At 51.7% G+C, this 17,160-nt stretch overlaps 1 protein-coding gene across 6 annotated transcripts in view; it reads right to left on the bottom strand.

Moving 5' to 3' along the window:
- Positions 1-6,204: 6,204 nt before the first annotated feature.
- The window catches only part of MAPKAP1 (MAPK associated protein 1), a 105,666-nt gene continuing 94,710 nt past the window's right edge, over positions 6,205-17,160 (bottom strand). For all 6 annotated transcript variants that reach the window (XM_074609057.1, XM_074609062.1, XM_074609061.1 and 3 more), the window contains 2 exons: positions 8,893-8,990; positions 6,205-6,820 (listed from right to left, as the gene is read on the bottom strand). In XM_074609057.1, coding sequence (XP_074465158.1) covers positions 6,695-6,820; positions 8,893-8,990 — 224 coding nt within the window. In that variant the 3' untranslated portion in view covers positions 6,205-6,694. The remainder of the gene's footprint in view (positions 6,821-8,892; positions 8,991-17,160) is intronic.

The following is a 17,160-nucleotide window of genomic DNA, read 5'->3' as shown; positions in this document are numbered from 1 at the left end:
TTGGAGCGCGCGGGTGCTGGGGGCTGGGAGGAGGCAGCGCCACGGCTGCTGCTTTCTGTGCCCTGGGATGCGGCTCCCGCTCGCCCCGTCAGGGGGATGGGGCTGCAGCTCTGCGGACCCTCCTTCAGAGCAGCAGTCTGGTGTGGGCATACACTGAAGGTGCGGAGGCACCGGGTCACCCATGGAGTTGGCCCAGGGGGCCACCACTGGGGCCAGTGTTGGCACCTTGCAGTTCGGCCGTGCCGTACAGAAGCTCTGCTCACCTGTCGGAGGGGTCCAGCCCACGGACACCACGTCCTGCTCTGGGCTGCCCTTCCCACGGTGACATCCCACAGGTGCAGCCACGCTGGTGGAGGGTAAGGGGTGTCTGGCTTGGCCTTGGCCGGGGACATGGCAGCCAGGAAGCTCTGCTGGAGGCCGTGGTGCTGGGAACCGGCAGTCAATGGGCGCGGAGTGGGCTGCAGCTGCCCCGGGACTTGCAGATGGGAAATTTACTGAGCTCAGAGCGGCTCCACTGCAGCCCCTGCCGTGCCGGCTCCCGTGTGGCACCACCGCTACAGGGCTGCCATCGAACTGGCAAGGGGACCCGGAGGTGTGGCGGGCACATGGGATCATCTGTGCGATGGGGAAGGGGACAGAGAGAGGGGAGGGCTTGTGCTGGGGCAGGAGGTGGGGCTGGCAGGGCGTTGGGGAAGGGGCTGCTAAGCCTTTGCTTGATCACCCGGGTGTGGGCTGGCCGTGATGCTCGGGGGGCTGTGGAGCGGTGTCACTGTGGTGGCCCTCGCAGCGTCTGGACAGCCTTCTGGGGAGAAACTCAGCAGCTGAAGCCAGGGCTGGGGTCCTGGGGGCTGCCTGCCCTGCAGCCGTGCCCCTGTGCCGGGGCGGTCGGGGCCAGTCTCGCCGCCATGCTGGCACCTGTGAGGAGGCTGCACATGGCTCAGCCCAGCACGGCACGGGCCAGTAACCCAGCAGAAGCCATCTGACGTGTCAGCCTCTGAATATTGCTCTTCCTTCTCCCTGTCAGGTGAAATTAAAAAAAAAAGGGAGCCTTCTTTTTTGGAGTGTAATCTTCCGCCTGCGACAAGAAGCCACGTAAACTGATAAATTGCAGATTAAACGAGTGCCACACTCCACTTCAGTCCCTGGCTGTTAATTCCCCTGTTGTGCAATTCCCCGCTCTCAGGGCCTGTCAATTCCAGCTAATCGCAGGAGGCACTAAAACACTCTGCCCTGACAGCCCCAGATCAAGAAACCCCTGACTCCTAGCTCAGGTGGATTGCATGCATCACTTATGCACAAATCAGCAATATGCCAGCAGGGAGGAATTATGTCCGATGACAGCCCAGACATGAGGTACATATTGCAGAGCCGGCGAGCCCCAGCCGCCGTGACAGATTGCAGCGCGGGGCTGCGCGCTGGTGCGGGAGCGGCTCCCGGCTGCACCGTCCCCCAGCACACCCGGCGCTTATGCCGCGGAGCCACCGGCATCTCGCCTGTGCTGCTGCAGGATGGGCAGCACCCAACCCTGTCCCCATCCCCAGCCCTGGCCCCGTCCCCGTCCCTATCCCCATTGCCTGCAGACCCATCGTGGGGGTGCGGGGCTCCCCATGCTGGTGCTATTGCGGGGCAGGACGATCGAGGCGAGGAGGGCACGGGGCTGGAATGGCACTGCGGGCGTGCAGGGTGTCTCGCCTGGGGAGTGGTGTGACGAGACGGCCCTGCTCTGCCCCCCCCACAGCGGGGCAAAGCCCGGCTCAGCCCAGCCCCGGCTCTGTTTTAACATTTAAGTTGCCTTACTCTGTGATCCTGAAAAGCTTAAATTAATGACAGCCTTGCAGTTGCTCATTAATAATTGCTTCATTACTGTATGCGATTGCATTCTCCTGACAATAATGGTGTTTGCTGGTGTATTTCTAATTATCTGGCATTTCAGCTCCCTAATAGAGCCCCAGCACTCCCCAGCGTGAAACGCTCCTCTTCAGTGGGGAGCGCAGCCCAGCACGCTGGCGGCCCCAGTGCTCCCCGTGGTACAGGTGTTTCCTCCTTGGCAGTTCCCAGGAAGAGTCCTGAACGCCGCCGGTGAAGTCCCAGGCAGGACTCAGGGGCACCGCACCGGCCGGCTGCTGAGACCCCCATGCTGGGGCCCAGCTCACGTCTGCTCCTCCCATCGCACACCTGATGCTCATGGAAAAGTCAATTTGAGAGCAACGATGGGGAGCAAGTCGTGCAGGAGCTCCAGTGAGCAGGGCAGGCACCCTGCCTGTGGCGGAAGGTGCTCAGAGTGGCCATGCCATGGTGGTCCCACGGCCACGGCAGCCCCGGCACCATCCTGTGGGTGCGTCTCGGCGCGGGTGAGCAGAGCCAAGCGGGAGGTGCCAGAAACCTCGGCGGGTGCCCATGGTCGGGGGCTTTTCGTGCGAGGTTGCCTTGGCCAGGGCCACGCTGCTGCTGGCAGCGGCTGCACTCGCGGCAGGAATGCAAGTGCAGTTCGGCAGCACCTCGGAGAAATTCATCAGGCGGCAGCGGGGGAATCACAGCACCGTCCCCGCGCTCGTGGTGCGGAAATGACCACTTGTGCCCCAGTTTAGCCCCAGCCGGTGGCTCGGAGCCCATTACCGCGTGGCGTGTTCTGCCCCTGCGCTCCCCACCTGGGGAGGGGGCTCATTTGTAGTTAAAAATCTATTGTGACTTGTCAGAAAAATGAATAAATGAGCACATTATTTTTTCATTTTGGAGCTCAGCATCTGTTTGTCTAATCAAGAAAGAGAACTGGGAAAGTCAACCAGGGCTGACGCACACATTTTATTTAACTTTTCCTCTGTCAAAGGAGTTTAAATGTGTAATGAACAGGCCATGGTGATTTGAAATATAATCCCATTACTCTGATGAGATTACCAAGGCTGTGAGAGTTCACAAATCATGCTTAGGGTTTTTAGAGCGAACAACACCCTGTTGAGATTTTTTTTTCTCTTTTTGCATTTAAGCAGAGGTGTGTGGGGAGAATAAAACATGACAGTCCTTAACCCTTCGTGCAGCGGCAGCGCGGGGCTGTGGCCCCCCCCGCCCATGCCTCGGCTCGCGCGGTGGCCCCGGCGCAGGCACTGCCGCGGTGCTGGGGAGCAGCACCCACCCTCCTGCAGACCCTGCCCGGCTTCTGTCCCCGCACATCTCCGTCCTCGTCCCAGCGTCACACAGGGGAGGCTGCACTGGGGTGTGATTTAAGGGGCATTAATTTTAGCAGCGGCGGCAGCAGCACCCAATACCACACGCCGCCACAGCAGCGTATTTCCATGAAATTCATGGGCCCATTACAAACATGTCTCCATAAATAACTCCCCCCATTAATCTCAGGGCTGCACCCAGGGCTGTGCAACGGTTTTCGCCTGCTAGTCCCGGTGCAGGGTGGGTGCAGCCCATGCTCCCGGCCGGGTCCCAGCTCTGCCATGGCTGCAGAGGGGCAGCTGCAGAAGCCCCCGGGATGCACCAGGCTCCCACCAGCCCGAACCCGAAGGAGCCTCTGGCTCGAACTGCTCCGCCTGGGGTTCTTGGCAAATCCCTGCGGGGCCCCGAGAGAGCTGGGTCGGGCCAGGTGCCCCAGTGGTCTCGCCTTGGGTGCAGCAGGGCCTGGGTGCCCCGGGCTCCTCTGTTAAAAGCTTGCTCTTTTGTGTCCCAGTACTCTGACAAAACCGAGGTGGCAAGGGCTCCTCTCCCCAGGCAGGTGTCCCTGCGGCTGCAGCAGCCTTGGCCATCCCCGATCAACCGCCTGCTCCAGAGCAGGCAAAGCCGCTCATCAGCTATTTTATTCTTTCACAAATCTCCTAGACAAATGCTCAGCCACCCTCGGAGCACAGCGAATGACCTTGGGGTCTCACCACAAAGGTCACCCATCTCTCCTGGTGGATTTGGGACCCTCTGAGCAGCATTTTTTTTGTGCAAAGCCAAGCAAGATGGTCACTGAGCGGCTGCTCGAGAGCAGCACCGGCTGCTGTGGGCGCCTGGGCTGACACTAGCCTGCAGGTAGGAGTCCCCTGGGGCTCGGCACCGTGAGGGGAACCACCGCTGGCTGCTGGCACTCGCTCTGTGCGTGTGCTCCTGACTTGCACAGGGTCTGTGCTCCTGATTTTTTGCAAGGGGACGCTCTGCTCCATGAGGAGCAAGCGACTGTAAAACTTCAGGTGCCCACAGAAGCCAGGTCCCCCTCCAACAGCAGAAGAGAAAATTCAGAAAAACCTCTGATGTCTCCAACAGCTACCAATGCGCGTCAGTGAGAAGCCATCCTCGATACGTGAGCCGGCAGCCACCCTTTTCTCCCAAAGCCCAGTAACAATGCATGGAAGGAACAGCTTGCTTTTCTGACCCAGTTGAATGCCCATCTGAATCAATTAAATCTACAACTACCGGGGAAAGACCAGCCCGTGATGGATTTGTGTTCAGCTGCGCACAGATTGCAACCATGAGCTCTGATTTAACTCTTTCCGCAAACACTAAATAGTAGAACTGGCTGTTCTGAGGGAGAGGCTGGTCAGCTCTTGAAAAGCTGGACGTTTCCAGAATTTAAGGAAGGTTTCCTCCACACTGTGTATTCGACTGGATCTCATTTTTGAAAGTAAATTCACTTCTTAACTGTGAACGGCTCTTTTGGAGCAAAGGAACTCATTCCGGGCTCCACACCTTGCCTGCTCCCCATCAAGCCCTTGGAGCATCTTCCAGCAGCAGCGGCCCGTCCCTGCCGCCCTGTCCCTGCTCCCCGGGGACGTGCTGCGTGTCCCTGCTCCGCGCGGAGACGGCACTAAAAATAAAGCAAGTGGAAGGTGATTTATGAGGTGGTGTAAACGCATGTGGTCCAGCCAGTGACTATGCGCCCACAAACGCGCCCACAGTTCAGACAGCAGAGATTTTTTTATTATGTGAATCTTAAGGCTTTACTGAAAGCAAAATACTGCGCGTATTGAATACCTGCTTCTATAATGTAATAAATGAACGTAAGGGGCTGGCAACAGCATTACGGCCATGGAAACAAGTAGGAGACTTCTGTCGTTTCGGATACCAAAGTAGGAAATCTTTTACTTCAGTTAGAAAGAATTGAAACTAGGTGGCAAAAGAACATTCACATAACAACTTTAATGTTAAATAGTTCACAAAGTTGGTTAAAGGAGTCATTTACATTGCATTATTTGAAGGGTCTTTCCCCATTGCATCTGTGCTGCATTTGCGCATATAAAATATTAAAAAATTTAATATCATACTATAAAATATTGTTTCTCTTGCTTTGCAGATATCATGGAAGACTGTACAGTGCAGGCTGGCCTCAGCGGCGCGGGCAGGGCTCCCCTCCCGAGGGCACCGACACCGGCTCCGGGAGGGCTAAACCTTTAAAAACCGAGAACTTAAACCCAACAGGTAAGTGACACATAGACCTCTCTGCCTTAGTGTTTATTCCTAAACTATGTGTTAAGGCTCAGGAAGTTTTCTCTATACAAAAGCAAGGTAGGACACCGTAGGAGGTCACGCGGTGGCAGGCGGGGCTGGGCGGCCCTGGACCCGCAGCGCTGCCGCCCCCGCTGTGGGTAAACCCCTCGGAACTGGGGGCATTTTCCTGATACAAAGCCCACAGCAGCAGCGCAGAGAGCTCCAGCTTCAACGACCTGGAGAGATTTATGAAAGACACCTCTGGTGAACTGAACCAAAAACCAAAACTCTGGTTCCCAGTCATCCCGCTCACGTGTTCCCTGACGTATTAAGGATGGACAAGGCCAAAATAGTTACAAATCCCAGTACAAAGTAGGTCTTAATTTTTATTTTTAAAGAATAATATTAAGAAAAGGTGAAGGCATTTCCCAGTCCTCAGGTGCGAGCCGTCGCAGAGAGGAAGAGCGGATCCCGGGCGGCCGCAGCAGCTCCCGCAGGCGGGAGGATGCTCTCCTTTCCGCCGCGGAGATGCCGCCTTGGTTCCAACGCACCGTGCTGACTACAGCAAGTAACTTCCAATAACACGTATGCAAAGCGGAAAAGCACAGTCAAATAAAAATATTTTTGAACAAAACAAACCACAACAGACTTGACTGTCTCAACGTTTCTTCACAAATCAGCTCCCCTGCAATGGCTGCTGTTCCCTGGCTCACGGTTGCCTCCTGCACTTCAGCAACAGAAGTGAAACCATCTGGGACTGCAGCCTCCCCCCAAAAGAACTGTGCATCATATGGACCTTGAAAAAGATTACATCTGTTTATTAATAGTAAAAATGGATACATTTGTCCTACATTTTGTTTTTAGAAATTTGATCATGTCACAAGCAATACCTGTGTGTACGTGGGTGTATTACAGATGTATATAATTTATTTTAACCAGGCTGTGAAATAATATGTAATCACATCTCTTCTTGTGATTGTACATAATACAGTAATTAAATGATGCCAGTCTACGTCATTCTCTTATTTCTAATCAAAGGAACCTGATGCGTAACAGTCTTCTTTCCGGCTGATATGGCTCTTTATTTTTGTCACAGGGGAGACTTCCCATCACCGACGAGGGATAATCTTCCAACCGTGAGAGACGGGATAATTCAGATTTCTTCCCCGGCTGCTCCCGCCTGTCGGCAGCAGGAGCACCGCAGTCCTGGCTCCCACCTGTCTCGGGCGGTGGGGAGCGTCTCCTCCTCCGACTTCGGCAGACAGGCTCTCCTCCAGGCTTGGCGTCACTGCTGTCCCGATTTCTTCTCCTTCTGGAAGCTAAAGCTTGTTCTCCTGCTCAGTTTTCTTTGTTTCTGAGCAAAATAATCTGCTCTGGCTGTGCTTGCTCGCGACTCTAGAATATAGTTAACCTGCAAAGACACGAAACGGTATTTAATTTCGTTGGTGGTTCAGTGGGAGAGCCCGGGGGGGACAGGGGCCCTCACACACCAACACAACGAAGCTTTGGTGGAAGCGTCCCAGCGAGCTGGCAGCAGGGTGGCAGCGAGAGCCCGGAGCTCCGCAGCGCCCCGCTCGGCACCGGCCGCCTTCCCCCCCACTGGCGGCCGCGGGCTCTCAGCATCCCGCTCCCTCCCTCGACACCCAAACCGCCAGCGAACGCAGCAAGTCGTGAAGACCCACAGGGCTGGTCTAATATAGTAACGGGCTTCAATAAAAGACTTTATCAGCTTCAATAAAAATAATTCTTTCGTTACGATGTTTGCATACTCAGCTAATCTCAGTTTCCCCGTGTTTTGGCACATTTTACTTGATGAAAGCATTTTTAAATGATATTTAACAAGCCTGCTATTCTCTAAATTTATTATCTCCAATGCTTTGTGATAATCACATAGATAATTTTAATGGAAGGTTAATGCAAGAATCAAAAAGATAAAAATGCCCTTTGGTCTGCCATTAGCTGGTTAATATGCTGTGGCTTAAAACTTGCACAATTTTATGCACTGTAGAGTGTTTCACTTTCATTGCATATTACAGCTTAAGGCATAAAAATATAGGGAATTTTCATGGTCAATAAAGCCTCGGTCTTTCTCACTTGATCATGTAAAAAGCCTAATTTGAAAAGTCTGATTTCTCCGCATCTCCTAACGCTGACAGAATTGAAAACAAACTGGTAACTTAGGCACAAAACCAGAAAATGTTCTATATAAACAATATGCAACTTAAGAAAAAAAGTACTGTTTAATAACATTTCTCTCTGGAATATTCATGCTATTCATAGCAAACCTTTTTTTTTTTAACCTTCTTTTATGACCAGTCTCAGATGTGTCAAGTGTTCTGGATTCCAACAGCTTATTTAAGATAAAGTAGGAACAAAAGAATCGGCCTAACAGTTCAGAAAGTAAGCAGAAAACCCCCCAAAATACATTCACATTTTACATTATTAGTAAGAATCATTTTATTGTATGTCCGTTATTCAGCAATCCTCTAAATGCCACATAGAAAATAAAAGCAAACCTAACAGATGGCTTGCCAAAATTACTGCTTTTTAAATTCTGAATTGCTACAAAATATTAGCTTGTAGAAAACTAAGTTTAATCTTCCAAGAGCGTTACAAAAATTTGTTTCAGAAAGTAAGTCAATATGTGTATGTACTGAGACACGGGAAAAGCTAACGATTCTGAGAAAGTACCAGGGTGGGGAAAAAACAGCCTTTTTGCTCTGTGCAGACCCCGCGTGCGGCCCAGCCGCCTGGACGGCGCGTGGACGGCGGGAGCGAAGCGCTGTCCTGGCTGTCGCTGCCTCTGCCTGGGCCAGTGCTGGGGCCGTGAACATGATGCCAACGTGTGGTTTTACCGGAGCCCTCCTGGAGCCTCTGAACAACAGCCACTCTGTCTCCGCAAGCCCCGCGGTGCCGGGACCTTTGCTCGGCCGCCCGCCCCGCTGCCGAGCTCCACCGGGGTGGCTGCTCCCTCCCTGCCTTGCCGTCCCGCTTCGCTGCCTGCACCAGCCGGGTCCTTGCCCGCGTCCCCAAGGCTGGGCCCTGCGCCGGCAGCCACACGGCAGGGCCGGGAGCACCGCGATGCTTTGCCAGACGCGGGTCCTGCGGCAGGGCATCAGCCCCGCACGGCACCTGCACCTCCGCCACGACACGGGGCTTGACGACCATCTCAAGTGTCTGGAGGAGGAAACTACCCAGGCACAATAAAATTTGGTAGTTTCCTATAAAATCCCACAGAAAACTGGTGTCTCTATTAACTAGAAACAAGTATAAAAGGAACTCTTACACACAAATAGGCAGTCTGCTGTACAGCTGTTGGAAAAATGAGTAGGCACCAAGCAACTAGCCTGGGGAGTCAAACGCACCTCAGTGGTCCTCAGGAACCGCACCGTTCATGTATTTCCAGAGCCTCTTGCAGACTTTCATGTCTCACAAGTGGTAAAACACCCAGGATTTTGGCTCACGTTAAAATTTAATACTCACCTTCAGTACAATTTCATTGACAGTAGCAGCATCTGATTCAAAGTAAAGGTGTTTGTAGTCATGATTGCTTAGATATGTAAGTTTAAATATTGCATGACCTGTAAAGATAAGAAAAAAAAAAACCTGTTCAGAATATTCCTGTAAAGTTTCAGTGGAGCTTGTGTGCCTGACAGAAGAAAAACACAGATGGTGATCTTAGCATACCATCAGCACAACAGAAGGAAGTAATGAAACGCTGACAGGCTTCTCATGTCATTTCAATTTAAGGCAAGTGGTGGCTTACAGGAGCAGCTGAACCCTATTCAATAAAGTTCGTTTTCCCATCACATCCCCACTGCAGGAAATGCAAAAATCTATCAAATGGCTAGTTAGCTCCCGTTCCGCCCACGACTATATTTCAGCCGAACTACCACGTTAGGACTACTTCATGTAACTATTCACCGTATAGCCATCACATGCAGAATATAAGTGCTATATTTAAAACAAAAGGCCAATTAACCCCAGAATCACCACTCCAACAACCTCTCCAGTTGCTCAGGGCAAAGGGAAACGTCACCACTGTAAAATACACCAGGATGCAGGAACGATGCTATAAATAGACGCTCAAACCCAGGAATCTCACTTCCTACAAGCAGGACAATCAAAATTAAAGTATAACTGTAATTTTTATCTGCGTAGCACTTTGCCGGCTGGCCTCACCGCTGCTCGATCCCAAACGGAGGTTTGAAGTGATGGAACAGACGCGAGGTGCTGAGCCCAGCCAGGCTCCCGGCGTGGCAGCCACCGGCCTGGGACAGCCCTACGGCGGGACGGGAGGGACGGCTCTACCTGCGAGGTCTACGTGCAGAACATGGAATAACGCACAATATCCTTCACTTGTATGGATTAAAATTAAGCATATTCCATACATTATACATTTCCACCAGTTTTCAGTTCAAAGGCCCAAGTTAGTAATCCATAAAGTAACAGCCACATTACTGTAAATTCGGGTCTTTTCTGGAGGAAAGCTAATTTGAAATCTTATTTACATTATCTTATTCTCCAGATTTCCAAAAAGTGACTGATATATGCTCAGATCTGTGGCCAGAAAATTTGAGATGCGAGTATTTTATTGTGGCATGTTAATTAAACACCATTATGATGCACTAATCTGGAATATAAATTCTATATTGAAAAATTGGCTAATAATAATAATAAAAAAACCCCTTTAAATCATTTGACAAATGATGCCTCGGTGGTACTAAAAATGCGGGAATTCCTAGCTGGGAGCTCATCAGTATGTTAATGCATGCACGCCCGGCTCTGCGTGGGACTGAATTCAGCATCTTTATGATTCCAAAAGTGCCCGTGCACCTTTCCTGGGGACAGGACACAGCACCGCGCCCCACCAGCTACCACAGCTTTCCTTGGACATTTGATATTACACAGTTACAGAAACTGATTAATAAATATGAAAATGCCACAAAACATGGTCTGGGGGATTAGAATCATAGAATCACAGAATGGTTTGGGTGGGAAGGGACCTCAAAGCCCACCCAGTGCCACCCCCTGCCCTGGGCAGGGACACCTCCCACCAGCCCAGGTTGCTCCAAGCCCCGTCCAACCTGGCCTTGAACCCCTCCAGGGATGGGGCAGCCACAGCTTCTCGGGGCAACCTGGGCCAGGGGCTCACCACCCTCACGGCAAAGAATTTCTTCCTCAGATCTCATCTCAATCTCCCCTCTTTCAGTGTAAAACCCTTCCCCCTCGTCCCATGGCTCCCCTCCCTGATCCAGAGTCCCTCCCCAGCTTTCCTGGAGCCCCTTGAGGGACTGGAAGGGGCTGGAAGGTCTCCCCGGAGCCTTCTCTTCTCCAGGCTGAACCCCCCCAGCTCTCTCAGCCTGTCCTCACAGCAGAGGGGCTCCAGCCCTCCCAGCATCTCCGGGGCCTCCTCTGGCCCCGCTCCAACAGCTCCGTGTCCTTCTGCTGTAGGTGCCCCAGCGCTGGAGGCAGCGCTGCAGGGGGGTCTCCCCCGAGCGGAGCTGAGGGGCAGAACCCCCCCCTCGCCCTGCTGCCCACGCTGCTGGGGATGCAGCCCAGGCTGCGGGGGGTTTCTGGGCTGCCAGCGCACATTGCCAGGGCGTGTTGAGCTTCTCACCCACCAACACCCCCAAGTCCTTCTCAGCAGGGCTTTTCTCCATCCATTCTCTGCCCAAGAAGATTCTTTGGTTTGGGTCTTGGAAGTTCATGGGATGGTTCTTGGTGTCGATCAAGACTCCTGTCACCTGGTTTAAATGCTTCTCTCCGCATCTTCTTCCACCCAAGAAGCCCACTTGCTCCACACTGACCTCCCCTTGCCAGCTGCTTCGGAGGCTGCTGCCCCCAGCACAGACTGGTTGGTAGGAAAGGCTGGGGGACTTGGAAAGTGCCGGAAGCCAAGGAAGAGCCTTACACCTCACAGCTCCTCTCTCCCGGCTGGCTCTCTGCCCGCTTGCTGGCTGTCCTTCCCTGAGACGGGGCGGACACACCACGCACACTGCCCCCACCACAGCACCCGGGGCTCCCCCACTCGCCTCCCCCAGAGCACGCACCCACCTGCTCCGTGAAGCCAATGGTGACACAAAACCCCTCAGCGTGTTCATGGACACAGGCGGGGAGCGGCTGGCTGTGCGGCGCGGCAGCCGCCATGGTGGGAGCGGCACAACCTGCGCCGGGCGCAGGGAGCAGAGGCCCAACGCGCTGCCGCCCCGCCGGGCACCACCCCACAGGGCACAGCACCACAGGGTGAAATATTAACATGAAAATTAAGTGGGACCACAGCCTCCATCATGCCTGACAAACAAACCCTCCCCAGTACTCCCATCTTTCTTTTAAACCGGTGATTTACTCCTTTCTGGCAGAATTATTTGTACAGCTGACAGAAGCAGAACACAGAACTTTATTTCGAGCACTTATTTTAGGATTGTGAGGAGTCAGCTCTTTTGATGACAATTAGAGCCACAGCTGCCAATAACAATCCCGACGTGCCCTGGCGCAGGAGGCAGAGCTCACCCTGCTCCCCCGGGAAGCCCAGCACTGCCCGGTGCCGCCAGCGCCGCACACCCGCTCCGGCACAGCACGCCAGGCCGCCGGCTGCTGCGGCACAGCCACGGGCAGTGCTCGCGCTCCCGGTCCCGCTGGCACGGGGCGGCTCCGGTCCCTGCCTCCCTGGCGAGGCGCTGGCTGAGCCATGCACCCGCACCCCAGCACAGGCTCGCGGGAGCCGCAGGGGACGCGGCACCGCCACGGTTGTGCACAACCCGCCGCGCAGGCGGCATAACCCAGTCCCTCGCCCTGACGGGTGATTTAGTGGAAAGAAGCTGAGAAGACTTTTCTTTGGAAAGCCCCATTACAGCATTATGTTTATGTGCGCCGTGTCCACATTACACTATTTACAGCATGAAATATTAGTTCATTGAAATCATAACTGGCACTTTGCTCTGCTACTACTCTAGCCAGACGGAATTTATGAATTGTGAGATTGATTTCCATTTCCAAGAGTGCTTAAATATGTGATGTACCTCTTTCCAATAGAGCACCACCCCTGACAATTCAGAGATCAATAGGAACTTCAATGGTTTTACATTTCCATATAAGAATATCTGGTAACAAACAGCAGCAGCTCAAGTGGCGTCTACCGCACATGATGATAGGATTAAAACAAATGCAGATCTTGCACGAACGGCTTCATTACTACGACTCCTACATCAACAACCGTTTGGTGTCCTTTAGCTTGCGGGTCTGAACACAGCGTTCAACTCCAGCACGCGCCAGCGCCGTCTGTCACTGCCCTGCCCCGGGGCCGGGCAGAAGGGTCCTTAGTGTCGGCCTCTGCAGCGGATGGCGAGGGTGAACGGAACAGGGGGAAACCTCAATATTTTGCAATCAGAATTAATCAGCTGTACGATGGAAAATGCATGTTATTCCCAGCTATGTTTACCTGTTAAAACATTTATGGAAGGCAAATGAACTGACAGGAGCTCATCTGTTACCACAGGCGTTTGCCGTGCTATAGCAGAGCTCAGCAAACCCGTGCCGGTTTCGTGCCGGTGCCCTGCACCAGCCCCGCTCCTGCCGTGCCCCCCCGGCCCACGCCGAGCTCGCCCCGCTGCGACCTCCAGGAACCCACATCGTCCCACGGGCGCCCTTTGGCCTCGGCTCCGAGTGCGGATAAATCTTGTCTAGCCCTGGCACACTAATAGGTTCCTGTGTGGCTACACCTGGAGAAAAGCCGACAGCAGACTCGGGCAGAAGGGCAAGATGCTAATTCACTGCAAATTCACTGAGGAGAGACCATTTGCTCTTTCAGCGCCACGTCTTCAGTTCAATCGTTTGGCATATCTCCTCATTTTTAACAGTAGAATCCTGCCAAAAAAGTGAAGGCAGAGGCTAGTCGCGGCATAACCAACCATCCCCCCAGACGCAGCGGCACGGCCAGCTGCAAACCTGCTGCTCACCCTCCTCCTCTCCCCTGGCGCAGCCCTGGTGCAACTGAACTCCTGCAACCCCCGCCCTGCGCTCCATCCCCCGGCCCTCAGCGCTTCTGCGCTGACATGCAGCAGGTGAGAAATATTGCTGAATTACAGCTTCCAGAACTACTGACTAAAATGTGCTTATGCAGTCATTGGTAAATCTTGGGCTAATTTCTGCAAGTTACAATCTTGGGAAAATACACAAAAATTCTGCAGTCCGCCATGCTTCACTTCATACAGGTGAAAAAGATTTTCACTTTTTCATCTGAGTAATACAGAGTCTAAAAAATACACTTTTTTTTTGCCTGGAAACAGTGGAAGGATGTGAATTTGCACAAGAAAAGATGCTTCTTTTTACCAAATCTGCCAAGACTAGAAACAGTTTTCCTTCTTCCTCTCCCATGCCCCCATTGAGACTGTATCAAAAACTTCTCTTTTGCCAATGCCAGTCTTTAAAACAGTATGCACTGAATTAAATCACTAATTAGATGGAGGATGAAAAGAATATTCATGAATTGGACAAAACAGAAAACAAACACCGGGAAATGCAAATTTATGTTAATTTTTCAATATACCTTGATGATTGCTTTGTCATTACAGGGCCATAAGGCAGAAGTCAACAATTAAGAGTTATTAGTGGAATAAATAGCTAGAGAAAGACCTCGCTGAAGAACAAAACACTTATGGGCATCATTTGCCATCATCACAGATTTTCACCATTTCAGAAATTGTGACTACAACAGGGTCAAACCTTGACGTCTCTTCTCACAGACTCAGAAAGGATTGCAAAGAATTAGAAACACACTAGTAAAAAGGCAAGGAATGATGAAAATAAAACACACACAAGCAACGTTTCTGTACAAAGGCAAATTAATTAAAGCACCGCATGAAATGGGGTAACCTCTGCTCACCATTTAACCTAAAAGCTCTGGGGAGGGACTCTGCTGTTTGAAGTCCACACGCGCTGCCTCAAAAATGATGCTGTGACCCTGGAGCAGGGCCTGAAGGTCCTACAGAAATGAAGTGTTGGAGCACCATCAAAACACCCATCCGGACAACCTCTAATAACAAGAAAACTTGGAATTTTTCTTCTAGGAGGGTGTCACGAGCTGCACCGCAGCCACAGCTGGATTATCAGGGATACGGTACCGAGCTCGCTTAGCAACACGGATTGAACAGGAATGTTGTCCTGAGTGTAAAAGTGGGGTTAAGCCCATTTTATACAAGTGATATTTATCCGAGAGGTACGTATTTTAGAGGTGATGTCTCCAGAGGTAGTGAGGGCAGTCAAAGTTACGGATGAAATCCTGACCCCGCCGATATGGGTGGAACCACTGGTGAGCTCCGGCTGCACGCCACGTCCCTGCGACGGATCTCCTTCAAACCAAGGCATTACCGAAGTGGGAACAAACGATATGAATGTTAAAGAAAAAAATAATAGTTGTAGTCCTGCTGGCTTGCCCCGTTCTCTCAGGGAGCAGCATATTTCATGATCACTTTTCCTACAGCTCAGGTCTTTATATTCTACTGTAGGCTTATTATAAAACATTGCTATTAGTCGATGTTTTGTTTCCAGATGTCCCGAAAGCAGAGTTGCAATTAAAGTGCTGCATACATCCACTTTTATGTCAAACTGTGGTAACTATTCACGCATCTGGATTTTTTTTTCCCCAAAGCCTTTTGTTTCTTCTTCTAATTATTATCAAAGGCAGAATACTAATAAAGATTTTTGCAAGAATGGTGAAAATTGAGGTGGAACTGGGGGTTGCCCAAAACCTCTTCACCAGCAACCTTGTTTGGGAAAAAAGATGATAAATAAATCAAAATGCACTAAGCAGTGTTTCCACATGGCAATCGCCTCCTTCATTGCGTCTGCACCTCATCAATCACGCCATTGTCTGCTTGAAAGGCGAGCCTTGTAAATGTCATATCCACTCAAGCCCAAGGAGAAGCGAATCAAAATGCAGCAAGGAGTTTTAATTGGATAGTGTAATTAAACTAAAAAACCCCAGCAGAATAGCTTTGACAGGATAGATGAAGACCCCTTTTAATAGGGCTACAAAACATATTTGTTAAAAGGATGAGGCAATGCGCACTCCTGATTGTGCTCCAGAGTACTTTTACGAGAAGGCTTCGATGGGGATGGGTTAATGCGCTGCTGCCCCGCCGGGGGGACAGGAGAGCCCAAACCCCCCCTGCCCCTTCGGCTGCGGGCGAGGGGGTCCCCTCCTGCCAGACCCCCGCCCCGGGCGGGCACGGCCCGGGACCCAACACCAAACGCTCGTGGCTACTCCCCAGGTCCCCGACACGCCTGGCGTCGCTGGGGCCTGGGTGCCGCAGGTCCCTGACACCCCCGGCATCACCAGGGCTCGGGTGCCCCCCATCCCAGCACGATTGGGCCCTGCCACGGAAAACGGGGAACGTGGCAAAGCCCCGTGCCATCTGTGCCGTCGCTGCCGTCCCTCTGAGGCATCCACCTGCTCGGCAAACCCACGTCCACATGCGCTCGGACTCATCTCTCTGTTACACACTTTGAGATTTCTTTCACTCTGAGCCTGAAGTTTGGGAACATTTTCTCAGCTGAACCCATTTTTTTTACCTTTTGACCAGAATCTGTGATTAGTCTCGTATCAAGTACGGATTTTCTTCCGTAATTTCACACACCGCATTATTCACAGCGGGAGCTCGAATATTAGGAAATTCCACACAATATTTTGTGCACCATTTGCAGAGCACACGGATAATTGTTGCCTCTCTGCTCTGCCTCCACTGCAGGGCTCTGAGCAAACGTGCAACGTCTCTATTTAAGCTCCCCGAGCAGCAGGAATCCATGCCTTCCCAATGCTTTCTGTATGTTTTTAGTCCTTTCACAACCCAATAATGAATTCATTAAATTAGTATTACCCAACGTGCATAATCTGGAGGAACTGGATACTGAATTAAAACATCAAATACCTTTAGCTTTAAACGAAAACTACATAAAAGCGTTTCAGGCATCACTTTGGCTATCACTTACAGCCAGTATGAATACTGCTAGAAAAGCTATTTTCGTGCAGATGTGGAATTCAATGGGAAAGACTGACTCGTGTAGCAACATCAATCAAAACGTCGGCTCCGCTGGCAGCTCTCGACAGTAAGGCAGGTTCAAAGGTCACAGGATAAAGAAAAAGCCAAGCTCTGGTTCAGCTCTAATATCTCCTCGCTAGAAGTCTTGCAAAGGTACCTACCCCCCTTCTGTACTAGGCGGCTTTCATTAATCTTCTTGCCATCTTTTTTAACTAGTCATGCAGAACCGCTCGATAGCGAGACATATAATGGGGAGGCCCTGTGCCTATTACCAGGTTAACACTCTGTTAAGCCCCAGTGCAACAATGGAATAAGAATTTAAAGGAAATCTTAAGCTGCAGGGTGCAAAGCAGGCAATTAAATTACAAACTGAAGTTACCAATGTACTCCGCGACCTACAGAACACCTTTGTTTAGACTACCTTAATATTAAGGATATTTTGACCTACCAACTGAGATGTATCTGCTTCATTAAAACAAATGAAAAAAAAAGCAGAAAAAGGATCACGGAGAACGTTTCTTCAGTGTTTCAAGTAAATTATCAAATAAATCTGATTTCTGCAGCTATCGTGAAATACACACGAATGGAAGAACCCCATGTGTTTTGAAAACTGTAAGTGAGCCCCAGCACCGCTCAGAGACTTGCCCCGCGCTCTGCTCGCCCCTCCACGCCCCGGCGCTGGCTCGGCGCTGCTGTGGCACGGTGCGGAGGC

This window comes from Larus michahellis, chromosome 15, assembly GCF_964199755.1.
Source record: "Larus michahellis chromosome 15, bLarMic1.1, whole genome shotgun sequence".
Classification (NCBI taxonomy): Eukaryota; Metazoa; Chordata; class Aves; order Charadriiformes; family Laridae; genus Larus; species Larus michahellis.
This window is presented reverse-complemented; position numbering and strand designations above follow the sequence as displayed.